At 38.8% G+C, this 21,657-nt stretch overlaps 1 protein-coding gene across 4 annotated transcripts in view; it reads right to left on the bottom strand.

Annotated features, from left to right (window-relative positions):
* The window catches only part of SPATS2L (spermatogenesis associated serine rich 2 like), a 79,433-nt gene that overhangs the window by 26,962 nt on the left and 30,814 nt on the right, over nucleotides 1-21,657 (bottom strand). For all 4 annotated transcript variants that reach the window (XM_039554632.1, XM_039554633.1, XM_039554634.1 and 1 more), the window contains 4 exons: nucleotides 15,979-16,042; nucleotides 5,018-5,126; nucleotides 1,486-1,535; nucleotides 823-1,063 (listed from right to left, as the gene is read on the bottom strand). In XM_039554632.1, the coding sequence (XP_039410566.1) occupies nucleotides 823-1,063; nucleotides 1,486-1,535; nucleotides 5,018-5,126; nucleotides 15,979-16,017 (439 nt within the window). In that variant the 5' untranslated portion in view covers nucleotides 16,018-16,042. The remainder of the gene's footprint in view (nucleotides 1-822; nucleotides 1,064-1,485; nucleotides 1,536-5,017; nucleotides 5,127-15,978; nucleotides 16,043-21,657) is intronic.

Genomic DNA, 21,657 nt, shown 5'->3' on the forward strand with positions numbered 1-21,657 from the left:
GTTCTTAAGACATAGGAAGAAGGAAGAAAATACTAACAGCAGCAATAATCCAGGCCTGGTAGATGTCTTGAAATGTGAAGAGCTGGAAGAACACTACTAGTACTGACAACAAGTAAATATGAGCTTTATGAACTTGAAGGCAAAAGCTTTCACAAAACTTCTGCCCCAGAGGAGCAAGTCTGTTCCCACTGATGTTGCTATAATCCTAACTCTGTATTTACCACAGTGAGGAAGAACTTCCTCTGTTACTGCCCCTCCCGGTTTCAGAAATGGTAACTAGACCCCACGAGAAACTAAGAGGATGTACTAAAGGGCTATCAGAGTGCCTTTCCACACCACAAAGGCCCTCCCTTCCCGGCTAGGGAAAGCCAGTGGAGATCTACTGTAGCTAGCCTATGTAGGGAAGGTGAGAAAAACGAAAAATGGACTAGTTTGAACTAAGCAATAAAGAAATCCAGTAATACACCACAAGCTCATAGTGTTCAAATATCTTTGCCCCACACAAGGGACTTATCCTTTTGTTAACAATTTGATACTCAAGCCATTTTCTAACCCTGCATTCTTCTGTAGGTCAACCTGTAATATTCTGTATCAGCTGGGCTGTCTCTGGGAGAAGAAAGACATTTTGCAAGGAAACATATTGCAAGATGAATAGTGTGCAGATACAAATCTACTGGCGTGACTTTTAAGAGTTCTGTGCATTATTTTTTCACAAAAACATCTCTACAACATCTTCATGGCAATAAAAATACCATGATCTTTATGCCAAAGAAGGCTTGGCTTCTGCCAGTTGAGAAGGTGCTCTCTGTCAGATGAACTGACCTCTGATTTCTGGACAGTCCAGTGCTGACCCTGCAAATTCCGAGCCTTTGTTGTCAAGAGAAGTGGTTTCCAGTTTCTGATTGGCAGAACCACGGCCAGAGTTGTCCTTAGGGCATCCATTCACATGACAGTCATTTATTCGCTGAGGCTCTTGACATGCCTTCTCAGGTGCACCATTCTTGTTTTTAGGATCTTTATTGCCTTGCTGCTGTTTAGATTTGCTTCTTTTTCTCCTATTGTTCTAAATGGGGAAATATTGCAAGAACAGAGACATCACTCAATGCAAATCCTATAAGCTCAAAATACAATCAGTAAATTGAGCCACTGCAAGTGGCTGTGACTATCCAGGATTTCTTATTAAAAGTGTTTCTGCACATGAGCTGTTTTGGGATTTGTCCTGTGCTTGTCCAGGGTCTGGCTCCCCCACACAGGTACATGCACATGGTGTCCCAGAAGTTCGCTCAGAACACTGGGCTTAGTGAGACAGTGACAGAGGAACAGGATCAAAAGCAGTACACACATGTGCTTTCAAGTACTGTCTGCAGGTGTGAATGAAGTCACCTATGCTGGAAAAGGCCAAGTACTGACCAAGAGTACTACAGTTCAAGCACAGACAGCTGATAAGTGATTTAAATGCCTTGATTTTCAAGAGCAAGTTCTTACCTTCTTTTTCCCTGTCATATTCCATTCCTTTAGAACCTGAGTTGCGCTGCCTAGATAAAAGAAAAATAAAACATTTCAACAAAAGCTCAGCTATGGGAAAGAACTAGTGTGTTCATGATCAGTTCCTAGTTTCCTGGCTGAGGAGCATTTCGATTTGTTGTGAATTCTCTTATGTGGGGAGAACAAAATGGACACTATTGCCTTTCTTCTTCTCAGTTACCTGTTTTGATTACACTACTTCCAGTGGATGGTCTACTTGGCACTACTGGCTTTTTATGGACTTCATTGCACAAAGCAATTGTGCGCCTAACTTAAAGCACTAGCATAAGACCCAGAAAAATCAACACTCAAATCTCTTGCCTGAAAAGGAAAGTATCTCAGCACTCCAGAGTGAACACTAAGCACACAAAATAATCCACCCTGACACTAGAGCATCTGAAAGTTTTAAAAATTTTTGGCATCTTTATCATGTATTTTCTACGTGTTACCTGTCATCCTCAGAAGACATAAGAGCATAAAAAGTAAATACTTAAGTAGCATCCAAAAGAGTAATTCTGTTGACTCTTGCATAAAATCTGCATCACACAAATGCAGTAAACTTAGGCCGGGCAGAAAAGAATGGTAAAAAATTATATTGAAAAGTAATTACAGTTATACTTGAAATTCTGCCTGTCAGCCATAATGAGTTGCTTAGATAAATTTATGGAACAAAGCAGACATAGCCTTGGTCAGACCAGTGCCTGCTGCCATGTTAGAAGAAAACTCTTCTCCTTCTAGTTAACATCATCATTTTGTTCTCCTGGAGTCTAAAGCTGAAAATGGATGCTCATGCAGTCTGAATTGTCATCCAAACTACTATGGCAGTATCTGCCACAATAGCATTTTTAATCACCATCAGGTTAAAGGTCTTCTGCTTGAATTGAATAATCACTTTACCATCCCTTCACAAATGTAGTAAATACTCATTTATTAGCCTTTCCAAGTGGATTTCCTACTCAGCCATTCTTCTCACTCCTTTCAGTGAAATCCTGATACTAGTATTAAGAAGAATTTCTGTTTTCAGATCACCGTGAGTTGACAACTTGTATTCAGCCTAAGACATGTGAGGTTTTCAGATGTACCAAAATTACTTTTCTATCTCAATAAACCAGATCCAAGATGATCTGGTAAGCCTGTCACACACAATAGGAAAGATTATGGATCTTATTAGCAGTGCTAAGCTGAATTTGTTAAATTGTGAAAAAATGTGCATGGAATCCATCAAAGCCATGTTTTATTTGCTAGATGACATGACAATGCAGATAGAAGGCTAAGGCAACTTCAATTTAGTGTATAACTATATGCATATTTATATTTAGTTACACACATACTTATGTACATGTAAGTACAATCCCCTCTCCTAAAGGTATATCATCTTTTGACAGGCACCATGTTTCTGTATGAAGTAATAAACATTTGCTGCGCATTTTACTCTATGCTGCTGAAAATATGTGATTTCATGTGACAGCTTTGTTTACTGTTTTCACAGTAGCAACCAACACCCTTGTTGGCTGGTGGAGTCTTTGCTTCCCTCAGCTTCCCTGTGAATACTATACATGCTGAGTTACTCAAGGGATTCATCCAACTAACCTTTGTTTCTTCCTATTGGAAATGCACTAACTGTCCAAACCCCAAAGCCCTCCTTTGAACCCACCAGTATATTTTCTTGAACAGATCTACAAAGCAGCTGAACAGACCTTCTGATTATGCTTAATTAGGGAAACACTAGCATAGCAAATAAAACTTTTGAACCCCCTTTCATTTAAATCAAATTTCACATATAGAATAAAATTCGTAACAGAGGCATCTCCTAAATGCCACTCTAATTGCCAAGAAGCAAGATAGGAAACTAAATTTGAACATTTCTTGATTCAGCAAGCAGCACCTCTGAGAGAAGCACTGCAGGGAGGTGGCTCAACCTTTCCATTCAGCATGGCCACCCGTATGTTTTTCATTGCAGGACTTCTCTGCAAGTATTATTTCAATCTTAGCAATTTTTGTCATTCATTTGAAAAAAACATTTCAATTACTCATTCTACGCACAGTGGCAGCTGCATGGATACGTATATTTTGTGCTCTTTTCAGACAGAAACAAATATTAGCTGTTTTCAAATACTCCCTCACAAAGACTTCTGAACAGTAATCATGAACTGGTGAAGTTCAAACAAAGATCATCTGAACTCAGGTACAACAGTTTGCTTTTCTTCAGGACTTTATTGTGCTTCCTCCAAGGCTTGTGTTTGCACTGTTTCTTCCTTACAGCAGGTGATGACACATAGCTCTGAAAGCAGCTCCCCTTTTGAGGAACCATTGGAAACAATTCATAAGCCACAAGCAAGCAGTGGTAACTTAAGACAAAATAAAGTGAAAGCAACTTATTGAATAGTCATGGTAGAATCCTCCACTACCTTCCCCAGGACATACATTACAGGAAAACAAAATTATTGTTAATTAGATGTATCACACTTCCCTTTTTCTTTGTGTGTGTGCATAGACAAAAGCAATTTCAATATATCCATCAGAATGTAACTGTCTGTGCAGCTGCCTGAATCAAAAAGAACCATATAGATCTGATGGAAGAATTTCGATACATTTATAAATAGTCCAGTTTGCTTGCATCTGCTTTTTGCATATGGGTAATTCCTAGTATATGATGAGGCTTTTTGGCTGATACATTTTAGTAAGTTATTCCAAACCAAACCCAAAAACATTCTGAAGTAAAATAGGCATGAATTAAACAACTTGCTGAGATAGCAAAAAAGAGTCATTTTTAAGATATACAGGGCCCTTTGAGACCACTGAACTTCTAGTATCATTTACAAGCTACAGAGATTTTGAAAAGATTTGCTCATGGTATGCCATTACTTCCACAAAGGGTTTCTCACAGATTCTTGTGGTGAAAGTTCAAAATACTTGACTTTATATATTTACGAGGAAAGCGTTATTTAAATACAAGTGACCTTTCATTAGAGATGGTCTCATGACGCAAAACACAAACGTGGATCCAGGTTTAAATGGCTCGAACTTTCAATGGAGTCTTGGTTCAGCCATTATAAATGTCAAGGCTATTTGCAAAATTCAGATTGAGGTTTGAATGTCAATGTATGCATCAAATTCATGGGTTATGGGGCCTGGTTATCTGCTTCAGAACTATCCCAAATTGTTCTTAGTTACTGTATCTTCAACAGCGAATAACTTCCTGACATTTTACTTTAAAAGCATTAACTTTCACGCAAAATAAAGAAGGAGGTCTGCAGTAAGAATGGCTTCAAAAATGGCAAAGTCAGGTATAACAGATGAACAGCCATGTCAGTCTCGTACTGTGAAGAAGCAAAGATGCAGACAGGAGGATCAATTCTTTTATAATTAGTAAGTGCCACACATCAGATTTCAGAAGAACTACAGAATATATTTTGAGCCACTAGAGACAATGAATACTTTGGCATGTGATTGAATCCCTCCTGCATTAGTGAAAAAGGTACACTGTACTCACCATCCATGAAAGCTTGAACAGCCTTGTCTACATTGTTATCAAATTGCTGCAACACCAGAACTATCTCATTATTGCTTTTGTTCGGAACAATCGATCGGATTGCATTGATCTGTAAGTAAAAGAAGACAGTAACATATGAATTTATCATACTCCTTTAGACTGTAAGGTACCTCTGTGCCAGTGCATGTTTATATAAATACCTGTTACACTGACGTGCTCACAAGCATAGGAATGTATCTGTACAAAGCAATCTCCATCCTATCCTTACCCAGCCATGCAAATAATGAAGCAATTTCTTCAGGACACTATATCACAAAACTGGTAGCCAGTAATCCTGGAAATGAATCCTACTCTCAGTCACAGCAGAAGAATTATCTTAATTCAACTGACAGAATTTGGCCTTATGCTTCTTTCCTAAATGTTCTATTTGCTGCCAAGGGTCTCCACATATCACCTACACAAACTTAGTGAGCACACAACTGCAACAAGGCTCTTGCATGGCCCTGCTACATCAAAGTTATGATTGGTGGTTTTTTGGCATCTGAAAAACAGTCATATGCATGAAAACAGTCACAGGCTAAAAGAGAACAATATTATTTTTAAAAGTTCTAGTGGCTACTCAACATAATTTCAGTTCGCTGTTCCATATACAAGTAACCAGGAAGCTTATGTAACAAAATCCTGAACAAAGGATTGAACAAATGGGATGCTGATGCCTGAAGTGGCCACCTAAAAGCAGAGACTAGACAAGAAGAAGGGAATAAAGGTAGGTATCTATTTGAAGGGCCTTCAAAGGTACACCCTGGGGAGTCCAGAGGCTATTGCAAAGATGGACCCCAAGATGGACCCTGGGTCACAAGTTCTTCACACTTTTATAAGTTTGGTTCATTTGCATATCAGGGTTAATTCTCCAATTAAAGCTTCAGTTAATGATGTAATTTCCCCAAGCTTGCCCCCCCCTTTAGAGGCTTTTGGTTTATACTTTTTGGGCCTAGGACAGTCTGGGTGTCCTTGGAGAGGAGGCCTGGAGAGGCTTTGTTACGTCTACCTAGCACGAGAGAGCAGAAGTTAACAGGCTACAAGAAACTTCAGAGTTACACACTAGGCAGTATTTGAAAATATGAAAGTTAAAACCTAAGGCATCAATGCCAAATGCTTCCTTCAGGAAACTGCTGATGGATGAGGTGTTACAGCCATAGATGACTCTGGCATGCCATACTTAAATTTCACAGCATTTGCTATTGCTGTATTGTCAGTATCCATTGATACCAAATGGAATTCAACTCATGACGTTTTAATAAAATATTCCTACTGGAATCACATTGATAATTTATTTTCTCTTCCCTATGTACTATAGCTGAAAACAAATAGTTATATGAAACATTGTTGCTATTTTATTTTAAGGCTATAAAGATCAGACCAAAAAAAAAAATATTTAAACATAATTAACAAAACAAAAGCCTGTGATAATACTCTGAAAAAAAATGAGAGACTCTGCCAAACCAGTTTAGCTGTTCCAAATTAGCTTTATGAGCTTCTGTATCAAGACATCCAGCATGTATTTACAATCAGAAACTTGTTATTGTCCTGCAAATGTTTATCTGGCACCCTCCTTTGTCATCTTTCTGTGGGAATACATCCTTGATTAGGGCATACTTTATTTACTGCATCCCAGTGTCATCATGATAATTGTGAAGCAGCGTGGTCTTTTTATTGTACTGTGAAATATAATTGCGAAAAAGTAATACATGAAGATAGAGCTGTTTAAGGGAACTAGGCTGGCTCACATGGCAAAAGCATTCACACTACCTTGTCTTAGCTGTCCAGTAAGTAAAAGCATTCACACTACCTTGTCTAAGCTGTCCAGTAAGAGACTCTCTATGGAGTCTCCATCAACGGAGATATCAAAAGGTGATTGAGAACACTTAAGTGCTCAGATTTGACCAAAAAAATCCTATTTTACTGTAGTATGTTCACCCCCCCTCCCCAAGCACTGTGTTTCCCTGTCCTGCATACTTCCATAAACCAGGAATCATGGCAGATTCTCTCAATGCACAGTGATGGATAGCTCAGATTCCTGATGCCCGCTGGACTCAGCTTCAGAACTACAAAAGGCTCATACTTGGCTTCAGCACACAATGTCAGTACAGCTACTTAGGACGATTTATTCTGTTCCTGTCCATCATCCCACCACACCCCTCTCTGCAGCTTTACATTTGCCCACAACACCTTTCAGATAGCAAGTCTAGCCTTGGACAGTCCAGGCCAAAGCCATAACTCAGAAGGCAGTGGAGTTAAAGTGCTTGTCTACTTCCCAAGGACCCTTTCCCAAAGGCCTGTCTCATAGTCTGTCTAACGTTGCCATGCTACGACTGAACCAGGCTTGCCCACAAGCTCAGTCCCCAGCCAACAGAGGCTGCTTCAGAATATCTACTCAACAGGGGTAACTGCATGTTGAAGTTCATACAGACTAGGCTGACAAGTGGACTGCTTGACCCAGAGGCTGTTGTTGCCAGAAACTATCCAGAAAAACCCCTGTCTGCTCAAGTTTCTCTCTTCAGCTGACGTACGTGCACAGGGAAGGAAGTGAGTATAGCACTCTGCTATGTACTGCAGGCAGCCAAGTGAAAACTGACACAGATCAATAGGATATGCAGAGAAAGCAGTGGAAAACGGCGTCATTAATCTAGTGATTGTGGGCACAGGCATGCTATTTAGTGATTAACCTGCAAAAAGCGTGAACGGAGTTGGCTCCGTAACAAAAGCTGGCAAAGACACTAAGGTAGAGCAGGCCACAAGTTACAGTCCATTTTATATTCAAGCTGGTAGCTCCCAAGTATTTTCACCATGTGGATTACATCTTCATATTCTCACAAAAAAATCCCCTCTTCTTTCACAATCATGTGGATCATCTCTCTGCCTACTCAAAATTGCATAACCTCCTTGTGGTAACTGCTTACAGGAAAATAGTAAGAAATATCTAGAGTATTCTAACCAACTTTAAATATAAGCATAGGGATTTCACAGAGCTTCTAGGTCCTACTTTGCTATGAAAGGTCTGCAAGCCTCAAGAATCATCTGGAAACAACCAAGTGAGGCTAAGACCTCACTTGGAGGGTCAGGCAACTTGCCACAGTGCAGTTTGGAAACTTCCTACAGACAAGAAGAACATCTGTGGGCTGGAGAACATTGACACTCAAGAACTCAACCAAGCAGACTATGTTTTAGACTAAAAAATCAACTGAAGACTTTCTGTTTGCACTGTGTAGCCTTTGTTAAGAGTTTTTTGCTTAACAGAAAAACCAGAATTAAAAGCTAAACTGTGCTTCATCCAACTAGTACTATAATTAAATACAAAAAGGTTATGGAAACATTCTAGTTGTGGAGATAACCCAGAAAAACCAAGATGATGATCTTAGGAAAAATGGTCAACATTACAGAGAAAAGAAGCATATGACAACACTGTGGACACAGCCCTGGTTTAGCTGGACTACTAAAAATTTTGATTTAGGGAATTAATATACTGTAAAGCTCAACAGTTCTACTGCCAAAACCCAACAATATTTTTTGTTGGCTGTTGTACAAAAAATACATTTGTTTATCTTTCTATGTGGAAAATATAAAAAAAATGAGAAGTTTAATGAAATAATTCCTCAGGAAAAGAGCATCAGATTGCAAAGGAAAGCATCCAAGACCCAGGAAATCCCAAATCAGAAGTTGCTTAGACTTTTAAAATCTGCTTCTCTTGTGTATGAATGCTGTGATATCCATGATCCCTACAAGTTAGTGTTTCTCCTTTCCAGATTTGTGCAGTGATTTATGTGGGTGAGAAGATGAAAACTAAAATTTGCAAGCAGTAGGATACATCAATATTAATACAGACACACACACACACACACACACACATATATATAACCATCTTAGTTCAGAAACAATAAAAGTAGATATAACCCCATAATTCCAAGAGAGCAGAGATCCCAGAAGGTTTTCTTCTAAAACAAAGTATTTTGTCTCGTAAATTTTTAGGAACAAAATGGCATCATGTCACTGTATTTCTTCTGGAATTTCAAAGACAAAGATCTGTGTGCCAGACATCAGGTGTACAACATATGCACTGTTTGACCAATGTTTTAATCCAGAATAGACTGGAACTGTTGCACACAGCAATGAAAAAGTCAGCAATTTCTGGACAGAAATTACTGACACATGGTTACAAGACTCAAATTGTGACCTGACAGTGCTTCTGGGAGGAGGACAAGGTATGTGGAGGGAGACCAGGCTATATGACAACTTTCACCTAGAAATGCAAATTTCAAGGTCCCTGATACTACACCCCTTAGTCCTTTAACCCCGATTTCAAATGTGTAGATTTCTAGGTCTGAAGCTCAGCTCTGTGCTCCCATGCAAAATGTGTCCCATTTGTTTCTGGAAAGGGACCTAGTGATAGAAAAGAAAAAGGCAAAGGGAGGGATAGGAAACTTCCTGACAGCATAAGCCTAACACAAATGCACTTCTCTAGCTGTAGGTCATAAGAGACCTAACACAGACTGTGAGGAACAGAAGCATATCAAAGCTCCATGAAAGCTTGACAAATATAAGATGACAAGGTGGACTTACACAGAAGGGCTCAGTGTGAGCTGGACCTAGGCAGTCCAGGTGTGCTGGTTCCTCTCTGGTTCACCTGCTAGCTCAGGTGATAAAACAGCCCTTGTGCTAGTACAGCTAGACATCTGACCCACTTACAAACCTCCAGTTGCTTGAGAGAAGTCCATCACTTCCCTATCCAAAAAAACTGTACAGAGGTCATTTTTATTACAGCTGTGACAGGATGATTCCAGGGCAGGAGATAACTCCTAAATTTCTAAATTTATAGTCCTCAAACTCAGCAAGAACATCCTTCTTCTCAATATGTAAGCAACAGAATATGCAACTAGAATAATCTGATATTTATGACTTCTCATCAACAAACTCCCTTAAAAAATATTTAGCATGCTAAAGGATGAAAGAAAGTACCAGAGAAAAAGAATCTCTTACCATGCAATGGTACTGCATTAATGCCAGTCTGCAAAAGCTAACTCAGCAGTCTACTTTATTAGATTTCCATGTATGTGGGAGAAAAGAGTTTTTTTTCTACTTACTGAAACCTGATCATAGGAGAAACAGCATTACCAGACAGACTACAAGGAAGTCAATTATTTTCATTATTTTGTGAAACATCCTGTTTTTATCTGGTGTAGATTCCCAGTGAACTTCTGTCATCATCTGGATGCTAGACAGCATTCTGGGACACCAAGAGAATTCAGTAACATACCTTCAGAACCACACAGATAATTAATGCTATTAATGTCAGCATTAGTTGAGAATCTGTCACTGACAGTAATTAAATTCCTGGGCTTTCCCTCCTGTAGCCTAACATGAAAGCACATTACTTTGTTTACTACTAAGAAAACTTTCTCAGAATTTCAGCTTACAAAAGCTACTTTCAAGCAATCACAGATCTGAAATATAAATCTGTGATCTTGAAAAAAACTATATACAGTCAAGAACATGAAAGACAGAATGCAGGTCCACCTCCACTTAAACTCACAATCCAGAGCTCAAGTCATGCTAATGCTTGCTGCAATTTGAGCCAGATTACGTCTCATCAGGATCAGAATTCCACAGTCATGAGGATGTTTTTATCTGTCTCTTACAAAAAATGTTGAAGACTGCCCAGAAGTGGAATCAAAACTGAAAAAGGTTTCTAGTCCCTTCAGATAAGCTTCTACCTCACAATAAAATCCCCAAGGTCTGATCAGATATACTTGACTATTTTTCTGATGGTTACTGTTAAACATCTCACTTGGGGCAAATTTTTGGCTCACCTAAAAAAAATATTAAATGAATCAGTAACAGGTTACTCCTGAAGAATATAGCACACAGGAAAGGATACTGAATTCTATCCTCTCGTGGTAGCTTACTCTTAAGTCCTCACAAACACCCGTCTCACAAGATCTTCTGGGTAAGTCAAGCTCAAAAAGAAACAGAGCCAGCCTGGAAGCTGTGACACCAGATTACCTATTCCACATGCAGAACCAAGCTGACAGTGCTGTGTATTCCTCTAAGTCCTTTACGTTCTCTATCAAGTTTCAAATGGTTCCCAGGCAACTGTAACAACACGGACTCAATCACTGCCTGTTTGCTGCTCTGCTCCATCTGGTCCCCCTTGGCATCATCTCAAAGAGGATGTTTCTGGTGAATAAGTAACATATCCGGGGTTCAGAGAGTTTGTTTATGTATTTCTGACATAGTGACAAATTGAACTTCTTTGCTGAAAGCTCACGGCTGTTCTGAAACCCCTGAACACAGCTGCTCTAATCCCCTTGAAGTAAGTTACTATTATGGTCACTTAGACAGAAATATTCTTATTTATTCTTGGTTAGGAAAACTAACGCAGATCCACCTTCACTTCGTACTAAACACTAAGATCAACAGATTTTCTCTAAGTTAAGAACTAAATTAATTTATAAGTATAGTTATCAAGAAACACTGACATTTCCTACTTTATTTTCACTCCATGTCAGTGGCAAACTTTTATGTACACATATACATCATTCAGCTACATTACATCTCCAGTTCCTCCCAAATCCTGCAAGTGAAGCAAAGAAGAAGGGCTGCCTGCAGAACACTGCTGGTTTCGATAATCTAGGAATTTAGCATTAGCAGATGTCCTGGCTACATTAAGCAAGAAAATGCATTTTAAAACCACTTCATGGCAAAATTTTTTAAAAGGTTTTGAACTTCTACACAAACATATTTCATGAATACAATTTGACTTGGTTGCATTTGGAGGTTATTTCTTACATTGGAGACATTTTCCCAGAAGCTTTACTAAATTCATCCTGACAAACTGAACAAATGCTGCTAATACCCCCTTTGAGCAGGTCTGTACCTCTCTTTCTGCTACATGATCTGTTCATCACTCTGATACCTTCTGATCATTTGTTCCTAGTAAGCCCCAAAAAAGTTCTACTTGCTGCAGTAAACTTCTTTAGGCACTTGTCATGGATTTATTATTTCACTCTTACCCATCAAATAGAAAGCCAGACATTCTAATATGTTATTTCAGGATTCCTGAAAAGTTTGGCTTAGTAAGAACTGTTCTGCTTGAGCGATGACAGCACCATTTACAGACATGAGTCTGTGATATCCTTAACCCAAGTTAAATGGCTCATCAAGTGACAAAAGTGCATTTTGATCAACTTTTCTGGTCTTTGAACAGTCCATCTACTTCAACACGTGGGCAAAGAACAGCTGCAAAGGTCAACTTTAAGGAGAAAGTGAAATCACAGATTGGAACCTATCTGCTTTTGTAATGTATGATTTTAAATTTACGTACTACTTCCATTCCTTCCACTCTAAATCCTACTCTTTCCCTGCATACTGACTGTTGCTTATGAGAACCACATTTATGGTGTAATGCAAACAAAACTGTGAAACCTCCAAAACCACATCTGAATAAAATTTCCTTCTTGCAGTGCTGCCCATCTGCTCCTCCAGCTCTGACAGTTGAAATGACAAATGAGAAAGCAAGCCTTTCAGGAGAATTTCAGCAAAACTTCACTCCTAACAGAATCTCAAAAGGAGAATTTTCACCTGAATGAGTATTTTGGTAATTCCAGCTGACAGCAGATCTCACTTGTTCACACATGTTTAGACACACAGCAAATTAAAAAAACAAAAAAAAAGAAACGAAAAAATATGGGCCCAAAAGCAAATCCTGAAGTTTAAACAATTCCTGATATTTCTTTGGATCAAAACCAGAGTCACATGCCAGAGCTGAATGGTTATCCTGGGGAGTGCCTGATATTCACTCTTCTCTTGTTAAACTAAGAGGGTCTAATTGTTGCAGGAGACAATACATCACTTGTATTCCTCACTCCAATTGCTTCTTCTTTGGAAGCCTTGTAATTCAGAATCTCAGCACCGCTTCTGGTGATGTCCTAGGTTAATGCTTGAATACCTCCTTTGATTTTATGGATTTTGGATGTAAGCCAATGAGTTTGGCTCATTTTATCCTTTAATCCAGTGCACTTTTGTGCATATGATCTGAACTATGTATAACACTCAGTCTCTGAAAATCCTGATACAAAAAAAAGTCCTTACTTATCCTGTATTATCAGGCACAGAGATGAGTGTTATCAGAGGCAAGAGGGAGAGTGGCACAGTGAAGGAAGACTGTAGCAAGGGTCAGGGCAGAGGGAATTATTCTGAGAGAGATCCTGATGGTAAACTTCTTATACTAGTTATGCAGACAATTAATGACCTTTGTGTCTGCTGAAATGCAGAACTTAGGTTATTCCAGAAAATCTGTGGGTTATATGCATGAAAATATGGTAATTGAAAAAGTCCTGGCTCCCCCACAAGAGTATCATAGCTGCAGGAGTTTCTGCCAACTATGGAAACTTCCATTAGCCTTCCTAACATCACAGGCCAACATTTATATAAATCTCTTGGGGGAGAAAAAATAAGATATAAAACAGAATGTTTAACCTATTGACTTTATGAACTATTTCAGCTGAAATGCCAAGAATGAATTATACAAGTATCACTACCACAGTAGCATTCTTTTATGACTCAAATTCAGGGGTGGGGCATTACAGAGTCTGGGTGTGAGCATAATGCCCAAAATGTCTGCCTTGGCCTCACATCACTTTTAAAACAGTGGCAGAGGTTTTAATTTCTTGAATAACTAGAAGCTGATCATGGAGAGAACACAGGGAAAGGTCACCACTGAAAAACCCCCAAACAACTGCCCCCCACCCTCAAACAAAAGAACAAACATGCTGAAATCTGCATGGGATCTGCACCACATTCTTACCACAGTGAAACAACCTTCAATTTAAGGAGAAACCTGCGTGCTACTTTTGCAGAAACTTCCATGAATAAGTATTTGTGTGCAGATGTGCAGCTCCTTTGGCTTCATGCAAGTCCTAGCAAGATCAAAGCCTTAAGTACATTATGATCGGCAAGCACTAAGGAAGAAGAAAGGGAGAGCTGGGAAGGAACTGCATTCTATTCTGTTCTTTTAAACAAGGCCTGCTTGTATTTACATTGATGGCAATGGGTTTGTGGAGCTCAGCAGAAGTATTGTACTTATGAACCTTGGTTTTCTTCCTCAGAAATACTGCCTCCCAAAAGGTGGATAAAAGTAAACATTAAACTCACTCTGCTTCAGTGCTGTGTAGCATGACCATGTAAGCTCTGCAAACTAAGAGAAAGGGATGTGATTTTGACTCTTACCAGTACACTGTAAATATGTCGGCTTTTCAAACATGCAAATGAAATCCTTACGTTTCAGCAGTTTATGTGCAAATATAATCAAAAGCAACTCTGCAGGACTTCTATGTTCAACCCTTTCCTCACATTTCTAGTGCATCACTTGAAGAGTTCTGAAGCTAGTCACGTTTTGGTTATTCAGTTTGTTGCTGCCCATGCTGTAAACAAAATACGAGATACCAAATAGAGCCATTGCAATCCTGTTTTAAAACAGGACAGACTTGTCCCAGTGCAATGGCTCTCTGAGCACGACACTTTCCCAGCTGATGTATGTAAATTGCATGAGGCTTATGCTGTTTGGTCACTAACCCTTTATTTAGTAGGTTATTAATCTTTATTTTCCAGAACGAAACCCAGTGATTTTGCAAAAGAATTTCAATTGCTATTAAACTAAGTTTTCAATTTGGCATAGGGATTTAGTGGGACTTAAATACTGATGGAAGATACAGGAATAAAGAGTAGAACAATTTATAACAGAATGTATTGATCCAATTATTTTCCTCCCTTAAAATGCATATGCTCACAAACATTTGATTTTGGACACTCCCAGCAGATAACACACATGGAATAACAGATATCTAGCATGAATAAATTAAGTCCTGTTGCAGTTCCTCATTCTTAAACTTGCAAAAGACAAACATGTGATTTGTAAAATCATGCACTTGTAAAACTGATTTAAATAAAAAATTCAAGCTACACAGTAAATATGCAGAGCTTCAATTTCTTTACTGAGTTGTATTTTGAGAATTAATGTAGTTTACCTTTGAGTACTCTGGCATCGGGAAAAAGACGACATTACTTTCTACTGCAAAATCATCATGCTACTCAATTTTAAAACCCTGTGCTGTTATTAAGGACTAAGGAAGATATTAATCACCAAAACAGAGATTCATATTGACATGCAAATCCTCAAGCACAATGAGCAATTGAGATGTGAACATCAAATACAAGGTAAAACTACTCAAAAAACAGGCACCTGCGCAGTGCAACAGGTAAGGAACTGTTACCCATAAACAGATATAGAGCAAAAGAAGTTCTATCGTTAGATTGTCTCTTCACAATCTGCCTGCTGGGAGTCACAAAAGATCTCCTGACCTACCTCTTATCCTAATTCGCTTTAGGTCCTTTACTGCTCCTGAAAGGGTGATGAGGCTCGAGCTCCAGCCAAGGATATGGAGAAGACTCAAGCAGATGGAATGCAGTTTAAAACAGACATACTTTCATAGGAAAAAGTAATCTGCTCTTTTCAGATCCTGCACTTTTAGGAATTGCGTTAAGTATTACAGGCGTAACATTCTTGGGCAGAAAATTATTTTCTAAAGGGCATGTTTCCTCAACATGATTGTGTTTTGTACAGCAGCAATCATCCCAAAGTGCTGTTCTCCACAGCATCAGTGTGCACAGGGATTACAAAGGAGTAAGAGAAGACTAGCTGACAAAAGAGTCTCTCTGCAAAAAACCAAAAATGCTTCTTGTCAAGCAAGATTCAGATTAGTCCTATCAATACCCGTCTGTGTACTTAACTTAATGCACAGAGTCAATACACATTAAAGTTCAGTATGTGAACAGTGTTGGAAAGAGCAAAAATGAAATATGTATGCAAATATAATTTTGGCTTGCATTGTATGGTTACTTAAACCTACCTTTTCCTTGATATTTACAGGAGAATTGATTTCTGACATCTCTATTCAGGGGAGAGTAGTGTCTCTGAAATGAGAAAAAAAATCAAAGAGATTAATTTGGAAGTTTTAGTCCCAAACCTGTCAAAGCTACAGCTGTAATGACTAATTGCATATGCTTACCTGTAAGCATTAGAGAAACATAAGAACACAATGTCCTGCACAACAGTGCTCAATCTTGCCAAAAACCAAAGCTAGTCCAAATTTCAACCTTCCCCAGATTAGCTCTGCAAGCACATTTAAAAATGCCTTATAGCTATGAATCTGGATAGAAGATGTATCACACTCCTCCCAGCCATGCCTCCCAGACCCTGTTCTGAGGCTGTGAAGAGCAGGAATACCTTAGATGAACTCAACAGCTCCTGTTTTCTCATTCACCAGCATCCTCAATTTTTGCCGAAACAATTTATCAATCAATGCAGTCCTAAAAAGCAGCTAAATGTGCCAGGAGGTTGGACTGACAAGTGCTGCATGGCTTCTTGTTTGTTTTTTTAGTTCAAAACTAATTCAGAGGATTTAGTCACACAGCTCCTACTGAAACTAACAGGGTCTGTAGATTTAAATCTCTATGTCTTCTCCGAAAACTTGGGCACATGAATGGAATTTGCATGTGATTAAGAAACCCTGCAATATGCTTTCTATTTCCAGTTATGTGGCTGGGTAAGTGAGAGACACTCTAACACATGATGAAGAGTTAACACAGGGAAAGGAGTCCCATTGCCTAATCTTGCTTCCATCAAAAGCAACTGCCTTAAACTTCACTAAGGAAAAGAGTTGAATCTTCACATTTTAAAATTAAATCACACACAAAGAATTACACCAAAGACTCAGTCAAATGAAATACAAGCCTGGTTTGGTCACTCTCTTTAGCTCTATTGTACGTTGATAAAAAGGTATAGGTATAGATATATGAGAATGAACCCTTAAGTTCATTCTAAGTTTTTAAGTTGAAACACCTCCTTTTACCCATTTGAGCCTTTGCTATGTGGACTGATGTAAGTGTTCCAAAAATTCTTCTAAATCTCTTTTAATGCCCTTAAACAATCCTCCCTTAACTCCTTCTTTGAAGCATAAAAGTTTAGTAGAGTTCCAGAAATTAAGCACTTCTCTTACAGTATTCACTGACAGTATTTAGATCTTATAATTAATTTCTGTATGCACCCGTTTTCTAACTAAAGAGATGAGAGTTGAGGAAGCATATGGCAAAGAGATAATGGGAAGCAGAAAAAGAAGTTAATTTGAGTTTTGGTCTGATGAAGAGCCAAAAGACAAAAGTAACCATTTCCATTGCCAGCTATTAAAAAGACATGCTTGAAATGAGTAAGGTTGCTTGTGCCATCTCCATTTTACTATACCATGAACAGATGCTCTACTAGAACTCAAATACCTTTTACCTTTATTAAGTCAGTGGCTCAAATGCTTGGCCAAGACTGGAGTCTCACTGTGTTTGATAAGACTTCCTGGCAACTGGGCCACTGTGTCACTCTGAAGGCCTTACTGTCTGCTGGTATCTCAGAGCAGAAGGTTCCCCTTCCTGCCCCTCCTTACATCAAGAATGAAAGAGCTCAAATTAGTTTCTTTATCAAGCCCACCCAAAGGCTAAAAGCAGAACTAAAAACATCTGGACAGAGCAGGCAGGAAGATCACATAGAAGGTAAGCCCAGGGCAATTCCATTTCCAATATTTAGTGTGTTCCAATAACAGAAGAAAGGTGTTAAGCAATGCTTGTAGTCTGCAGTCCCTAGACAACATTTTTTTAATGTACTTCTTGTCTTTTGCTGTCAGCTATTTCTCATTCCAAAGGGGCAAAGAACATAAAATACAGATAATCAAATTTCCCATGCAGACTGGAAAAGTCAGCTCTAAAGTTACTCTAAGTCTTCATCTCCCTTACTGCTTTTCATAAAAGCAAGCCTTCTACCTAGTGACATCAAACCCACACTGGGCAGGTCCTATTCTCTGTTTAAGAGATAACAGTATGTTAAGGAATAGTTAATTTGACTAGTTTGCTCTTGTACCTAGTACTGAGCAGATTTTGTAATGTTAGAGACAACTGATCAATGCCTGCCCTCTTGCATACTGATTCAAATACACTTAATCTGACCGAGCACCCTTATAACAACATTAACAAAAGCAGTAAAATCTTTTACTCAAGAGCCAAACACACAACACAAAAACAAGCTCAATAAGAGTTAGAGCTAACAAACTCTTCTGGCCTTAAAAGTTTATTAATATATTAAAACCAGTAAGTAATGGAAAAGATCTTTGTCACTTTAAATCCTCAGGTTCCTTTTTCAAACATATATGTTACCAATTTTGTACCAAAATTGTACATTTTAAAACTGCATCTTGTATGAAGCAAACTAATCCAAATAATGATACTTGGTGAAAGCCCCATGCCTCTCAACTAAGGTTTCTTCAAAGATACCAGCTAAATAATCCTTCAAATTTAAAATAATTTTTTTGATTAAACCCTACTACTTAACCAATTCTACTCTTTGTAGCAATGCTCTGACTTGATTTAAAACCAGATGTAAAAACTTCATTCAACACTTTGCCAGATTTGATGTGCCTCTTCTTTGCTGTACACTGCAGGTGTTACTATGATTATAGCCTTCCACCAATAAACGTGCTGCTGATTCAGCTAGCTTGGAACTGTGCAAGCTGTTTCAAAAAGATCTGGTATGCCACACAAAACATACCCTCTGCTTCTTTCTTCCTTACTCTCTTTTTTCTTTTCCTTTTAAGATAAAGAACTAAGAGGACATCAGCTTTTACATATGAACCCATTTCTCTACACTTCACACTCTTCATTAATATGCATATTACAACTGTCAAAATGAAGATGCTAAAACTGAGTTGGAGCTATTTTTCATTCACCTTCTCCAAGGACAGATAATTGAAATAACATGCATAAAACGCTTACTCGTTTATATAACTCAGTCCAGCACTGCTTGTTACATAAAATACAGATGATACATTAAAAAGAAAATGTCAATGCTGCACTAATTTTTAAAAGCACCATCCTTTATGCCCATACTTAATAGCTAACAAATTTAATTTTCTTATTGTAGCACCAACTGATTTATTGACTTAACTAGTGTTTTTGGTCTGATGTTATTTTAATCTCAGTATTGAACAACACTTAGTTTCTAATCCTGTGGCAAAAGACTATAGCACATCCATAATTTTATGAACAAAATAGTCCCACTGAAGTTTTATAAGCTTTATCTCCAGGCTTAGATCTAAATTTGAGCTGCTACATTCTCATCCTGAATTCTTCAGAGAAGCTTCTTTCTGCGCAAGTTGTGAAACATCAAGATAGGACCCTCAGCTGAGCCCTAAAGGCATCTAAAGAACAGTACTTTACATGTAACCAACAGCATGCACACAAAAGAATGTTTGGAGAAAGGTCTTTGACAGAAGATTTTCTGCACTAGCCAAGATTAAGTTAACACAAGTACTAAATTTAAAACACACAAAGTGTACTGTGTATGAGAGATTCTCAGCTTGAATGTCAGCTTACATGCTTTGTCTTTCTCCACATCTCCTGCTTGTATTTGTGCTCCTGAAATGTCACTGAGTATCATGCTAACAGACTTCTAAGAAAAATAAATGAAGAAACCCCAAAAAACTACCAAATCCCTTATATAAATGGATCATTAATTTCTGATACAAATTTCTAAATGCACTACCTGAAGCAGGAGATCACTCTCAGTTTCTCATTACATCCTGACCTCAAATACTGACAGGGTGTTTTTTCTAAACCTATTACACAAATCCAAATGAAACATTTCACCTGCCTTGTAAAATGAAGCATTTCAGTAGCATTCAAGGGAATGCTGCAGAGAAGACTGGACTACTTTTGTTAGAGTTTTACTTCTCTCCCTTACCAAATGAAGCTATTCATATTAGTCTGTGCAGGTTGAAGCTATCATGAACCTGAACCAGGGCATCTACAGTGCTGGTACGTGCTCTGTCCTGCTGACCTTAACTGTAAGTAGCAACGTCCAGCAGGCAGATAGTTACAGGAACAGCCTTTAACCACGGCAGAAAAATATGTCAGAGCTCACCTGTCACAGCTTAAAGTATGTGGCTGCTTGCCCAGCCTTTACAGAAGTTTGCGTTCTGTCTCCAAGCAGCTGTGAAATCCCACTGCTGCTGTGTTAAACTCCCAAAAAATGCCCACCACCTTCCCACTGGTACCAGCATCAGAGGTGCTTGGCCCACAGACACCTTCCAGCCAGCCAGACCCTTGGGTAAAGCTGACAGATTCCATTCTATACAACATTATGGATGGGTGGGATTGTCTGCATCTCAAATATCAAGGAATCACAACAACTCTGTGTCTTGCCACTGCTGCAAAACCTGGCACATGTACATTTCAGACTTCAAAACTCTGTCAGAAAAAGAGGAGGTATGTCCCCACTCCTAACAACAACAACAACAAAAGTCTCCTTGCAAATACACAGGGAGGAAAAGTAGTTTATGAAAGCATAAGGGCTGCCAGAAAGATAAAATTTGTGAAAATACCCTGTCACAGTAAAGTCTATCAGAGTGGAGACTGTGTGTGACACCTGCTCCACCACTTCTGACATCTGAAAACACAACTTCGGCAAGGGGGATCAGAAAATTCCCCATTAAACAGCACATAATAATCTGGTGTTGGGAGGATTTCCCATCAGTAGGCTTATGGATGAATGCTTTCCTACGCCCCAAAAAATGTCATAGTTCCTCATCTGCCCACTGCAACTGTTTCCTTTTATAAGGAAATACCACCCCAGCAAATCAAGAATTCCAGGTCTAACTGACTTGACCCTTGCCAATGCTTCTCTAATCCCAGTCACTGAGTGAGCTTTCTCTATTACCAGAGAAACTAGAGTTTACAATTTTGTCACTCAAATTTGTTCATGAAGTAGAACAACACTAGAATATGAATTTTAATTATTTTCTATTTTTAACTACGGATCGTTTTGTCATTTCCAAATACTTCAGTCAAAATCACCCAGCTCCAAAAAGCTAGACAGGTATGGGCAGAACAAAGAAATCACAATTTTAGAGGAACTTCAAAAGACAAGAAAAAAAATGCTAAGTACCTGTGCTGGTTTTGGCTGGGATTGAGTTAATTTTCTTCACAGCAGCTACAACACAGGGATGTTGAAGTTACTGCCAGCATTGCTTACACAGCATCAAGACCTTTTCTGCCTCTCATCCCACCCCAGCAGCGAGGAGGCTGAGGGACACAAGAAATTGGGAGGAGACACAGCCAGGACAGCTGACCAAAGGGACATTCCATATCATAAGATGTCATGCTCAGCATACAAAGCTCTGCCACTCAAACTCACTCCCATGGGGAGGGAGTGAATGAGCAGCTGTGTGGTGCTTAGTTGCTGGCTGGGATTAAACCATGACAGTATCTAATGAGATTGTAGCAGCCTGCACTATGCTTTCATCTTCTCTATTTCTACCTGCTCTACAGAATTACATCTCATTTTCAAATGGGATTCCTACCCGTCCATATATATTACACTGCCTTGCCTGCAGACTTCCACATGTTCCAGGTAAAAGCAAAACCAGCAGAATCAGAGACATGTGGCCTCCATTTCACATTTGACTTTGTTTTTCATTACAAAGAAATGCTAC

Source organism: Corvus cornix, chromosome 7, assembly GCF_000738735.6.
Source record: "Corvus cornix cornix isolate S_Up_H32 chromosome 7, ASM73873v5, whole genome shotgun sequence".
NCBI classification, from domain to species: Eukaryota; Metazoa; Chordata; class Aves; order Passeriformes; family Corvidae; genus Corvus; species Corvus cornix.